General features: G+C 39.5%; 2 protein-coding genes across 2 annotated transcripts; both read left to right on the top strand.

The window, feature by feature from the left end:
* Positions 1-3,217: 3,217 nt before the first annotated feature.
* Positions 3,218-5,219, top strand: LOC311006311 (C-reactive protein-like). Its single transcript, XM_083999088.1, has 5 exons — positions 3,218-3,296; positions 3,461-3,515; positions 4,057-4,159; positions 4,246-4,534; positions 4,619-5,219. Exons 2-5 carry the CDS (start codon positions 3,461-3,463, stop codon positions 4,835-4,837), a joined length of 666 nt encoding a protein of 221 aa, XP_083855214.1. The 5' UTR covers positions 3,218-3,296; the 3' UTR covers positions 4,838-5,219.
* A 146-nt stretch (positions 5,220-5,365) lies between these two features.
* On the top strand, positions 5,366-10,940 carry LOC311006538 (C-reactive protein-like; the record flags this gene model as incomplete). The annotated part of the gene is made up of 7 exons (XM_083999384.1): positions 5,366-6,376; positions 6,541-6,595; positions 7,049-7,151; positions 7,244-7,532; positions 7,634-7,848; positions 10,410-10,605; positions 10,707-10,940. The coding sequence occupies exons 2-7, from the start codon at positions 6,541-6,543 to the stop codon at positions 10,938-10,940; spliced, it is 1,092 nt and encodes a 363-aa protein (XP_083855510.1). The 5' UTR covers positions 5,366-6,376.
* Positions 10,941-12,034: the final 1,094 nt, after the last annotated feature.

The following is a 12,034-nucleotide window of genomic DNA, read 5'->3' as shown; positions in this document are numbered from 1 at the left end:
ATGTTAATAATTGTTCTGCAGATTATGAGTCCGACTTGGTTTTGGTTTTGACTAAATACTGAATTCAACCACAAACTATCTGGTGTCTGTGCATTGAAATGTCCCAAAACAACCAGACCTGTGACCTATTTGGTTTGTGCACTTTATTTTGTTTTTCGCTCTTTTGTGTATACTGTAATTTTTTACAGCAAATGGTGATTGGTCGGGGTTGTGGTTGTCTGCCAGATGTGTTTGAAACTGACACTTGAAAACACAATCTTAGTTGTGTTTAATTCTAACTGCATGAGAACTGCTTTATTCAGTGTTGTTTGGGGAACTGATGCTGAATGAATCCAAACCAGCAGCAATGACAGAGACGCCACCTAACAACATCACTCCGTCTATTGCTATTGTTTTGATTGAGGGACCCTAAGTGGGATTTAATTACATACCGGGCATTTAATATCACAGATAGAACAACGGTTTAATAGATGTGTTGAATAAGAACATTTTTCAGCGTTGCAGATGAGTTTATTGCAAATGTTTCCTAAATGTGTTGTTTAAAATGAATGAAATGCATCTTTTAAAACTGTATTAACTGTTGCAAAGTGTCTAGATGTGATGTGACTACAAAGTTAGAGTAGAAGATGGACAACGTTTTGCAAAAAAATAACTGCTACTAGGTGTATGATTCCAGCTGTGGCCAAATCGCCCTGCAGCTGATATGTAATTTGTTCCAAAGAGGTCAGACACAAAGAGAACTGTGAATTTTCCCTTAAGTTACAGGAGCCTAACACAAGTCTCCTCAATGGAAGTCATGAATAAAATGTCATGGCCGACTGTAGAGCTGGAGAGAAAGACTGACAAGAATAACACAAATGCTAGTTTCTCCCTAAAGAATAAAAGTAGGCTACAGTCATTGTGGTTCCTGTAAGTAGAGACACAGTTTGGACCATTTAGGATGGCAATTAATTGCTCTCTCTCACTGCAGACCTTGCTCTTGCCAACTCAAAGTGCTTCTTAAATTTTTTTTTGTTCCCTCTTCATCTTAAATGATGTTGATTCAAAATTTGTTGACACTTTGTCGCTCATTTGTGGTCCATCTCCCTCAGTCGCAGCTTCGCTCACCATCTGAGTGCAACATTTCAATTGGCTCTCCGCAGGGCGGCCGGGCTTCTTTATTATTAGCCTCTTGACAACCAGGGAATAATTATGGGATGTCAGGAGGTTCTCCGTGGCTGATGGACAAAGCTATTTGTGGTGCATGCGTTCCTCTCTTTGTTAGCACAACTTGCACTTAAGAGGCAGAAGGGGACGGCATCTGTGTGACACGCACGGAGTCTCAATGACTCCTTTTTTCAGCAGCCTGCGAATAGAGATGCAGAGCTCGGCGCCTGCAGTCGGCGGTGACGGCGGCTAGTGTCTTGTCACAGTATGTAAATCAGTTGTCACATGAGATTAGCTAAATAAATCACACTTCCTCTTTGTGTGACTGCATATAGACTACATGTAATGCATGCTGGGCGAGTGTTCAGGGTGCAGCGAGAGAAAAAGTCATCAAACAAATCAATCAGTACTTCAGTCTTGGAAGTTTGGAGAATGGTGATCAATGATGAGGGAATAGGATCGGATGAGGTGTGATAAGTGAGCAGCAAAGATGTTTTGAGGTGCAGTGATAAATACCACTTCATCCAGCGGACATACATTTAAGATATAGATTTGAACTTGTCACTGAGGAGAGAAGGGGGGGCTCAGGGACCCCTCAGGGACCCGGCTACCTGAGCTCTCATCTCATAAATTATCACCCTGTCAGGTGTGTTATGTAAGAGATAACAAAGGGATGTGATCCCCCGGACCTCATCAGCAGGGAGCTGTATGATGAAATAAAAACCTCCTCACTGTCTCTTCCCTCAACTCCGGCCTAATGAAGGGATCGTTCATCCTTTCAAACATTGATCTCAGCAAATCCTGCAGGGCTTTGACGTCAAGGAGAGTTTGAATCCTGTCGCTTCAGCTGCTCTTTACCTCCTCTATGGTCACTTAACTTTTCTAATTCTCTTCAGAGGTGGTCGGTCGTTTGACTTGGAGATTTTAATCTGTGGTTTCAGCGTTTGTGTTTTTATTTCACCATCATCACCATCATTAACTGTTATTATCTATCAGTCTGTATTTAGCTTTTTAGCTACACTGGTGGCGGGGGTCTAAGGACTATCTCAGCAACTATTGAATGGATTGCTATGTAATTTTGTGCAGACATTGTTTCTGAGCAGTTAATCCTACTGACTTTTCTAGTATCAGTGTGAGGTTGCCATTTCTGGTTCACAGAGTAATATCAGTTTTCAAGCACTAGCTAGTCATGTTCACCACATCACACTTTCTCCCAGTACTTTGATAAATGTGACTCCTATCTTCCTCAGCTGTATTTTATGTTTAAACCTATAATTAGTTACCACATTTTAGCATGCTTAGCCTACATGCTAAACTAGGATGTTAACCATACAAACAGGAGCTCATTAGTTTATAGGCTTGCCAGACATCTCTCATTTTCTCAACTTAAAGGGGACATATTATGGAAATACCACTTTTTGAAGACTGTTTAATATATATTTGGGTGTTTGTCTTGCCTTCCGGCCCAAAAAATGTGAGAATTGACAAAAAATCTGTAATTTTCAGGCTCCCTCGGTTGAAATCCATGTGGTTTTACGAGCTGTTCCCTCAGTTGTCTGACAATGATGTAACTAGTTTTTGAATTTGCATAATCCCACCCCTACCTGGTACCAGTAGCGGAGGCGGGGCAGGGTGAGCAGTGGTTAATTTGCATTTAAAGGGAGAGGCACTGAAAAACAACCGTTCTGAACAGGGTTGTTTTGAGCGACAACAGCTAATGATAGACTCGCGTCACCAGTCTGTTACCTCCGAATTTCGTCTGCATTCTGGTTCCCGTCTGTAGCGGATACCGAAATCACCAAATTCACCAAAATAGAAGTGTTCACCAACATAAAACTTATAAAATAAACATGAACTTGTAATACAATAAAAGCAAAATGTTAACTTAATGGCTCTGGGACTTTCTTTTAAATTATATTCCTTAAATTAAAGAGTTTTACCACATTTTAGGCCTGTCTCTCTCGCCCTGGATCCGTTTCCTACCAAAACAGCGAGTGAACGCCCCCAGACTAGCTAATGACTGATTGGAAGAAGAGAGAGGGGATGGCAGTCTGTGATTGGTTGGATTAGGTGAAGAAAGGTGGACTTTGCTCCATTACGAAACACACTTGTTTTCAACATCACACTCAAAATCTCACACGGACTTCAAGGTAAGATCTACATTCGGAAAACTGGATGAATTCACAATAATTGTATTATTTTTCGTTAGGCCACATAATTTTATTGTAGAGATCCAACACAAATATGAGTGAATCATGGATTACTGCATTTGCTGGTCAAACTTTCCTCATAACATCTTTTATCTTCCTATCAGATGCAGTTTTTACTTTTGCTCTTGATGCTGACTGGATGTGCTGCAAGTCCTCAAGGTAAAAAAAGAAGGCTTATTCTTCAAGTTAAATGGAGGACAGTATTAAATGTGTCGCCATTTACCACCAAATTGACTTCATTTGTGCCCCTATATATTCTGCTAGAATTAAATTCTTCATGACATTTTATCACACATATGGTATTTATAGCCTCCTTTTATCTAAAAAAAAAGTCATAACTTTTCCCCCAATATTTATAATTTACAGAAACGAGTGTAAAATTGTCCATTCAAATAAATTGACACGATGGTGCTCATTCCATTTAAAAAAACAAAAAAACAAAAAACAAAAACGTATTCTACTATTTTCAATAAACCATAATTATTTATTGGGCTGTGCAAAACTGGACAAAACAATAAGCAAACCACAAGGGTAAATGGAGAATCAAAACAATATTAATCAGCTAACAAAAATGTCTATGTTTTTCATGGGATTTGCAGTTGTCATGTTGTAATGATTTTTGTTGTTGTTGCAATTTCCTTTGATAGTGAAGAGGAAAAGGATTAATTACATAGTAAAAACATAATGTCTCTCTTTTCAGATCTGTCAGGTAAAATGTTCACGTTCCCAGAAGAAACCGCACAATCTCACGTGAGGCTGAATGCACCACAGAAGACCTTCAGTGCTGCAACCGTCTGTCACAGGTAGTGTTAAATGTTCAAATGCACAAAAAGTGTATCTCCAACTGTCAAAAGTTTCATGTATAATGACATTTCTGTAATGCTCATAGGTCCTTTACAGACCTCAAAAGAGGCCACGCTCTTTTCTCTTTGGCCACACCCACGTCAGACAATGGCTTCTTGATATTCTGGGCTCCGAATGAGATTTGGCTCGATGTCAATAATAAAAGGAAAAAATATGGGGTACTGGACTACAAGCTGAACACGTGGCACTCTATCTGCTCCACATGGGACTCTGCCTCTGGACTGGTTCAAGTGTGGTTTGATGGACAACCTTTGGCACGGAAATTCATCTATGGATCCAGCATCACAGAAACTGCTATTATTATTCTAGGACAGGTACAGCTTTTTTAGTAAGATCATATTGCATATATTTCAGAATAATACCTATTAAGTAACACTTTAATTTACTACTCTTTACAGGAGCAGGATACCCCTGGTGGTGGGTTTATTGCTTTGGAGTCTTTCGTCGGCATGATGACTGATGTCCACATGTGGGACTACGTTCTTTCCCCCTGTGAGATCTATAACTACATGGACAAGAAAAGCTTCACTCCGGGAAACGTACTCAATTGGAAAGCACTGGACTTCCAGATCACGGGCAGAGTGCTGATAGAGGACATAATTGAGAGATGTCACTGAAAAACACTTAGAGAGAATAAGAATAATGATTATGGAAGAGGTTCTGATTTTTTTCTTTCTTTCATAATCCAACAATATAATAATTATTAGCAAACTTGTGTGATTGAATACTGTCAAGAAAAGTTGCATCCTTGTGCTAACTGGAAAAAGGTTTTTCTTCAAGTGGTGAGATGGCTAATGTCTGACTTCATTGTAGCTTTGTAAACAAAAATGAGACAGATGTGTCATTTTTCTTCTATTACATTCTGCAATCTGCATGTGCACTTAAAATCACTACTATAATTTCCTAATTTAATGGGCAATTAATCAATCAAATCAATGGGCAATCAAGAAATGGTAACTTGCAAAGAGAAAAATAATTAAAAAAAGAATTGTTGTTGCAGTTGCTGGTGTGTTTGATTCATTCTGCATACCCTCCAAAGATACAGTCTGAAAAGGGCTGTTCTGAGCGGATGAAAAAAGAGCTGTGATGTTTGATCCTTGGAGCATTTGGACTGAAACATGTCACAGACATGTCTTTAAGACAGCTGGGAACTATTTTACTTGTGGAAAAGGGGCATAATATATCTCCTTTAAGACTTAGATCTGCAATTAAGCCTACAAACATGAAAGCAACTAACCTTGCTTATAGTTCTGAGTTAACAAAATCCAACCAGCAGTACCTCAAAATCTCACCAACATAACATATCCTGTTGGTTTAATAACCTGTCAAGTGTATAAAAAAACATATATATTTACTTTTTTAGTGGCGTTGAACTTTTCGTCTAACGCTGGGTATAAAAGTGAATTAACATGCTATATTTTACAAAAGATTTAGCAATTTTATTTACATTTTGTGTCAACAGAGAGCGTGAAGTTGTTGGCAGATTTGGTGAGGGATTTGGGACCAATGTGATGCAGATAGAAATGGGGAAGCAACAGGAATTCAATCAGGGCAGAGTAATGAGGATGAAGAAAGACAGGTTGAAAAATGAAATAACATTTGTGCACAAGAATAAACTTTGCCGCCCCTGCTGCTGCCTCCTTTTAGCCTGCTCAGGTGATTGCCAGCACCTGAGCTCAGGAAGGCAGAGCAGGGCGGAGGCAAAGACACACACACATATAGGCCACTCCCCCTGGCCACAAGTAACAACAGCTAATGATAGCCTCGCGTCACCAGTCTGTTACCTCCGAATTTCGTCTGCATTCTGGTTCCCGTCTGTAGCGGATACCGAAATCACCATATTCACCAAAATAAAAGTGTTCACCAACATAAAACTTATAAAATAAACATTAACTTGTAATACAATAAAACCAAAATGTTAACTTAATGGCTCTGGGACTTTCTTGTAAATTATATTCCTTAAATTAAAGAGTTTTACCACATTTTAGGCCTGTCTCTCTCGCCCTGGATCCGTTTCCTACCAAAACAGCGAGTCAACGCCCCCCGACGAAGAGAGAGGGGATGACAGTCTGTGATTGTTTGGATTAGGTGAGGAAAGGTGGACTTTGCTCCATTACAAAACACACTTGTTTTCAACATCACACACGGACTTCAAGGTAAGATCTACATTCAGAAAACTGGATGAATTCACAATAATTGTGTTATTTTTCGTTATATAACTTTATTGTAGAGGTCCAACACAAATATGAGTGAATCATGGATTACTGGTTTTGCTGATCAAATCAAACTTTCCTCATAACATCTTTTATCTTTCTATCAGATGCAGTTTTTACTTTTGCTCTTGATGCTGACTGGATGTGCTGCAAGTCCTGAAGGTAAAAAAAAAAGAAGGCTTATTCTTCAAGTTAAATGGAGGACAGTATTAAATGTGTGCCTTTTGTTATTTACCACCAAATTGACTTCATTTATGCCCCTATTCTGCTAAAATTAAATTCTTCATGACATTTTATAACACATATGGTATTTATAGCCTCCCTTTAGCTAAAAAGAAAAAAGAAAAAAAAGTCATATTGTTGTCCAATATTTATATTTTACAGTCACTTTGAAACAGTGGTGCTCATTCCATTACTATTTGCAATAAACCTGAATTATTTATTGAGCTGTGCAAAACTGGACAAAACAATAAGCAAACCACAAGGGTAAATGGAGAATCAAAACGATATTAATCAGGTAACATGTTGTAATGTTTTTGTTTTTTGCAATTTCCTTTGATAGTGAAGAGGAAAATGATTAATTACATAGTAAAAACATAATGTCTCTCTTTTCAGATCTGTCAGGTAAAATGTTCACGTTCCCAGAAGAAACCGCACAATCTCACGTGAGGCTGAATGCGCCACAGCAGACCTTCAGTGCTGTTACCGTCTGTCTCAGGTAGTGTTAAATGTGCAAATGCACAAAAGAACAAAGTGTATCTCCAACTGTCAAAAGTTTCATGTATAATGACATTTCTGTTATGCTCATAGGTCCTTTACAGACCTCAAAAGAGACCACGCTCTTTTCTCTTTGGCCACACCCACGTCAGACAATGGCTTCTTGATATTCCGGGCTCAGAATGAGATACATTCCCATATCAATAATAAAATTAGAGTATATGAGGGACTGGACTACAAGATGAACACGTGGCACTCTATCTGCTCCACATGGGACTCTGCCTCTGGACTGGTTCAAGTGTGGTTTGATGGACAACCTTTGGCACGGAAATTAATCTCTGAATCCAGCATCACAGAAACTGCTACTATTATTCTAGGACAGGTACAGCTTTTTTAATGAGAACATATTGCATATATTTCAGAATAATGCTTATAAAATAACACTTTAATTTACTGTAATTCAAATGTCTGTGCTCTTTACAGGAGCAGGATTCCCCTGGTGGTGGGTTTGATGCTAAGCAGTCTTTCGTCGGCATGATGACTGATGTCCACATGTGGGACGACGTCCTTTCCCCCTGTGAGATCTATAACTACATGGACGAGAAAAGCTTCACTCCGGGAAACGTACTCAATTGGAAAGCACTGGACTTCCAGATCACGGGCAGAGTGCTGATAGAGGACATCATTGAAAGATGTCACTGAAAAACACTTAGAGAGAATAAGAATAATGATTATGGAAGAGGTTCTGATTTTTTTCTTTCTTTCATAATCCAACAATATAATAATTATTAGCAAACTTGTGTGATTGAATACTGTCAAGAAAAGTTGCATCCTTGTGCTAACTGGAAAAAGGTTTTTCTTCAAGTGGTGAGATGGCTAATGTCTGACTTCATTGTAGCTTTGTAAACAAAAATGAGACCCCAGGAAGACTAGCTGCGTTCCAGAGCGCAGCTAATGGGGATCCTAACAAATAAAACAAATAAAACAAGACAGATGTGTCATTTTTCTTCTATTACATTCTGCAATCTGCATGTGCACTTAAAATCACTACCATAATTTCCTAATTGAATGAGTAATCAATCAATCAAATCAATGGGCAATCAAGAAATTATAACTTGCAAAGAGAAAAAAAAAAAATAATAATTGTTGTTGGAGTTGCTGGTGTGTTTGATTCATTCTGCATACCCTCCAAAGATACAGTCTAAAAGGGGCTGTTCTGAGTGGATGAAAAAAGAGCTGTGATGTTTGATCCTTGGAGCATTTGGACTCTCTTTAAGACAGCTGGGAACTATTTTTATTGTGGAAAAGGGGCATAATATATCTCCTTTAAGACTTGGATCCGCAATTAAGCCTACAAACATGAAAGCAACTACTGTAACCTTGCTTAGTTCTGAGTTAACAAATTCCAACTAGCAGCACCTCAAAATCTCACCAGTAAATACATAAAATATCTTGTTGGTTTAATATCCTGTCTAAAAGTGTAAATAATATATTTATATATATATATATATACGTTGGTCTAACGCTGGGTATAAAAGTGAATTAGCATGCTATATTTTACAAAAGATTTAGCTATTTTATTTACATTTATGATTGTAGGGACAGTTCTGCTGAAGTGAAGTGCTGAAGGGAGGTGTGTCAATAGAGAGCGTGAAGTTGTTGGCAGATTTGGTGAGGGATTTGGGACCAATGTGTTTTTTATGTTTTACCTTAAAGCAGAAGTAAGCGATCCGGTCGTTTTGGCTAACTTCTTGTCAGCCGATGGAGTTACCAGTCCCCACCCTCGTCCCTACGTCACCACATGCACGCGCATCCCTTGGCTGCACACAGAGAGGACTGCCCCTTTATGCCGTTCTCTCTCCTCATTGGATAAAGGTTGTAGGATACAAGGAAAGTTTTCTCCTCGGCTTACAGCAGAGCAGAGTGACTGACAGACCCGTGTTTCAGACCAAACACTCTATATAAGTGATTGCTGTCGGAAGATATAACTATTTAAGACTTATATTAACACAAACATTCCGCTTACTTCTGCTTTAAGGAAGGAAAAACACAAAGAAATGCAGATAGAAATGAGGAAGCAACAGGAATTCAATCAGGACAGACTAATAAAGATGAGGAAAATTGGTTGAAACAGGTTGAAAAATGAAATAACATTTGTGCACAAGAATAAACTTTGCCGCCCCCTGTTGCTGCCTCCTTTTAGCCTGCTCAGGTGTTTGCCAGCACCTGAGCTCAGGAAGGCAGAGCAGGGCGGAGACAGAAAGACACACACACATATAGGCCACTCCCCCTGGCCACAAGTAACAACAGCTAATGACTGATTGGAAGAAGAGAGAGGGGATGGCAGTCTGTTATTGGTTGGATTAGGTGAAGAAAGGCGGAGCGAGAGGATAGCGGGAGAAGTGGGAAGATGCCTGGAGGCTACTTAACCCTTGTGTTATGTTCACATTTTGGACCCTTTGGAACTGTTCAGGTCAAATTGACCCGGAACATTATTGTTGGTTTTAAAAGAAATATAGAACTAAATATTTACATAAAAAAACTCCAACATATATTTTCTTTATCTCGGTTCCAAACAATATAGATAACATACATGAATCATGTTTGCAATTAATCTCTGCTAGATCACATTTAACAATGAAGTGTCATTCGTTTTTTGTGATAAAGTTATAATGTATGTAAAAAATCCACTATAGTAAAGCCTTGGGGTGTTTGTGTGTGTCTGTGTCCATGTAAGTTTGTGTGTGTCTCTGTGTCTGTGCGTGTGTGTGTCTGTGTCCATGTGTGTGCGTGTTTGTGTGTCTGTGTCTGTAAGTGTGTGTGTGTCTGTGTCCATATAAGTGTGGGTGTGTCTGTGTGTGTGCGTGTGTTTGTGTGTCTGTGTGTCTATGTCCATGTAAGTTTGTGTGTGTCTGTGCGTGTGTGTCCATGTGTGTGTCTCTGTGTGTGCGTGTTTGTGTGTCTGTGTCTATGTAAGTGTGTGTGTGTCTCTGTGTGTGCGTGTGTCTGTGTGTGTCTATGTCCATGTAAGTGTGTGTGTGTGTGTGTGTGTGTGTGTCTCTGTGTGTGCGTGCGTGTGAGTGTGTTTGTGTGTCTGTGTCCATGTAAGTGTGTGTGTGTGTGTGTCTCTGTGTGTGCGTGCGTGTGAGTGTGTTTGTGTGTCTGTGTCCATGTAAGTGTGTGTGTGTGTGTCTCTGTGTGTTTTTTCTCTTTGGCCACACCCAAGACAGCCAATGGCTTCATGATTTCATGGGTTCAGAAGAGAGGCCTATGTCAACGATAAATTTTCAAAATATGGGGGACTGGACTACAAGATGAACACGTGGCACTCTATCTGCTCCACATGGGACTCTGCCTCTGGACTGGTTCAAGTGTGGTTTGATGGACAACCTTTGGCACGGAAATTCATCTCTGGATCCAGCATCAAAGGACCTGCTATTATTATTCTAGGACAGGTACAGCTTTTTTAGTAAGATCATATTGCATATATTTCAGAATAATGCTTATAAAATAACACTTTAATTTACTGTAATTCAAATGTCTGTGCTCTTTACAGGAGCAGGATTCCCCTGGTGGCGGGTTTGATGCTAAGCAGTCTTTCATCGGCATGATGACTGATGTCCACATGTGGGACCACGTCCTTTCCCCCTGTGAGATCCAGAACTACGTGGGCAAGGAAAGCTTCACTCCGGGAAACGTGATCAATTGGAAAGCACTGCAGTTCCAGATCACGGGCAGAGTGCTGATAGAGGACATAATGAGAGATGTCACTGCAATTAAAAACACTTAATAATGATTATGGAAGAGATTCTGATATATTTCTTTCTTTCATTATCCAACCATATAATAATTATTACCAAACTTGTGTGATTGAATACTGTCAAGAAAAGTTGCATCCTTGTGCTAACTGGAAAACAGTTTTTCTTCAAGTGGTGAGATGGCTAATGTCTGACTTCATTGTACAAAAATGAGACAGATGTGTCATTTTTCTTCTATTACCTGCCATTCTGCAATCTGCGTGTGCACTTAAAATCACTACCACAATTTCCTGATTTAATGAGTAATCAATCAATCAAATCAATGGGTAATCAAGAAATTATAACTTGCAAAGAGAGAAAAAAAAAAGAAAAAAAAGAATTGTTGTTGGAGTTGCTGGTGTGTTTGATGCATTCTGCATGTCTGTTAAGATATTTTACCCTCCTCCTATTACTGCGAGAACGAAATGAATGTGGCCAATTATTCCACAGTTTTGGACCAGCAGCTGAAAATACTTCATCACCTCTGGTTTGTTGGAGGATCTGAGAGGACGAGAGGTGGAGTAGGGAGTGAGGAGTTCAGCGCTATACTCAGGATTGATTTTAAGATATTTTTATTTGTTTTTTAAACACTTAAAGGGCTAGCACCTATGTTTTACAGGTAGCCACAAAGAGAGGCCAATGCAGGGGAAATATGGTCACTTCTCCCAGTACCAGTAATAATTAGGGCCACGGGCCATAGCTGTTGGGACCAGTGCCCGGGCAATTAACACGATGTGTTAATTTGCACACACACTGAGTATCACTCTCCATCCAGCATCCAGGCTCTAAAAGCAGTTATTCTTGAAGAATGGAAAAAGTTGACATGTTGGATATAAACACTAAGCACTACACCCAGGCACGTGCACACATAGGGCCCAAAAGGTGCTTGAGCCCCTGCCCCTTTTGCCTCGTATTAAAAAGTGCCCTTTTTTAATGTTTTTTTTTTTTTTTTCAATAAATGCATTCCTGTTGTGCATGAGGATGTAAACAACCGGGCTGTAAAAATGCCACGGTTATCTACCGTATGCATTTCCTTGTAATACACACGGTATTGTGTATGTACGTTGGTGTGTGTGTTGTCCGCTGC

The sequence above is a fragment of the Trachurus trachurus genome (assembly GCF_905171665.1).
Source record: "Trachurus trachurus genome assembly, chromosome: 23".
Classification (NCBI taxonomy): Eukaryota; Metazoa; Chordata; class Actinopteri; order Carangiformes; family Carangidae; genus Trachurus; species Trachurus trachurus.
This window is presented reverse-complemented; position numbering and strand designations above follow the sequence as displayed.

Excerpts from the sequence above, each read along its gene's own strand:
- LOC311006311 (XM_083999088.1), top strand. The coding sequence starts at position 3,461 with ATGCAGTTTTTACTTTTGCTCTTGATGCTGACTGGATGTGCTGCAAGT. Across the intron at positions 4,160-4,245 it reads GCTGCAACCGTCTGTCACAG|GTCCTTTACAGACCTCAAAA; the intron begins GTAGTGTTAAAT and ends TAATGCTCATAG. Across the intron at positions 4,535-4,618 it reads CTATTATTATTCTAGGACAG|GAGCAGGATACCCCTGGTGG; the intron begins GTACAGCTTTTT and ends TACTCTTTACAG.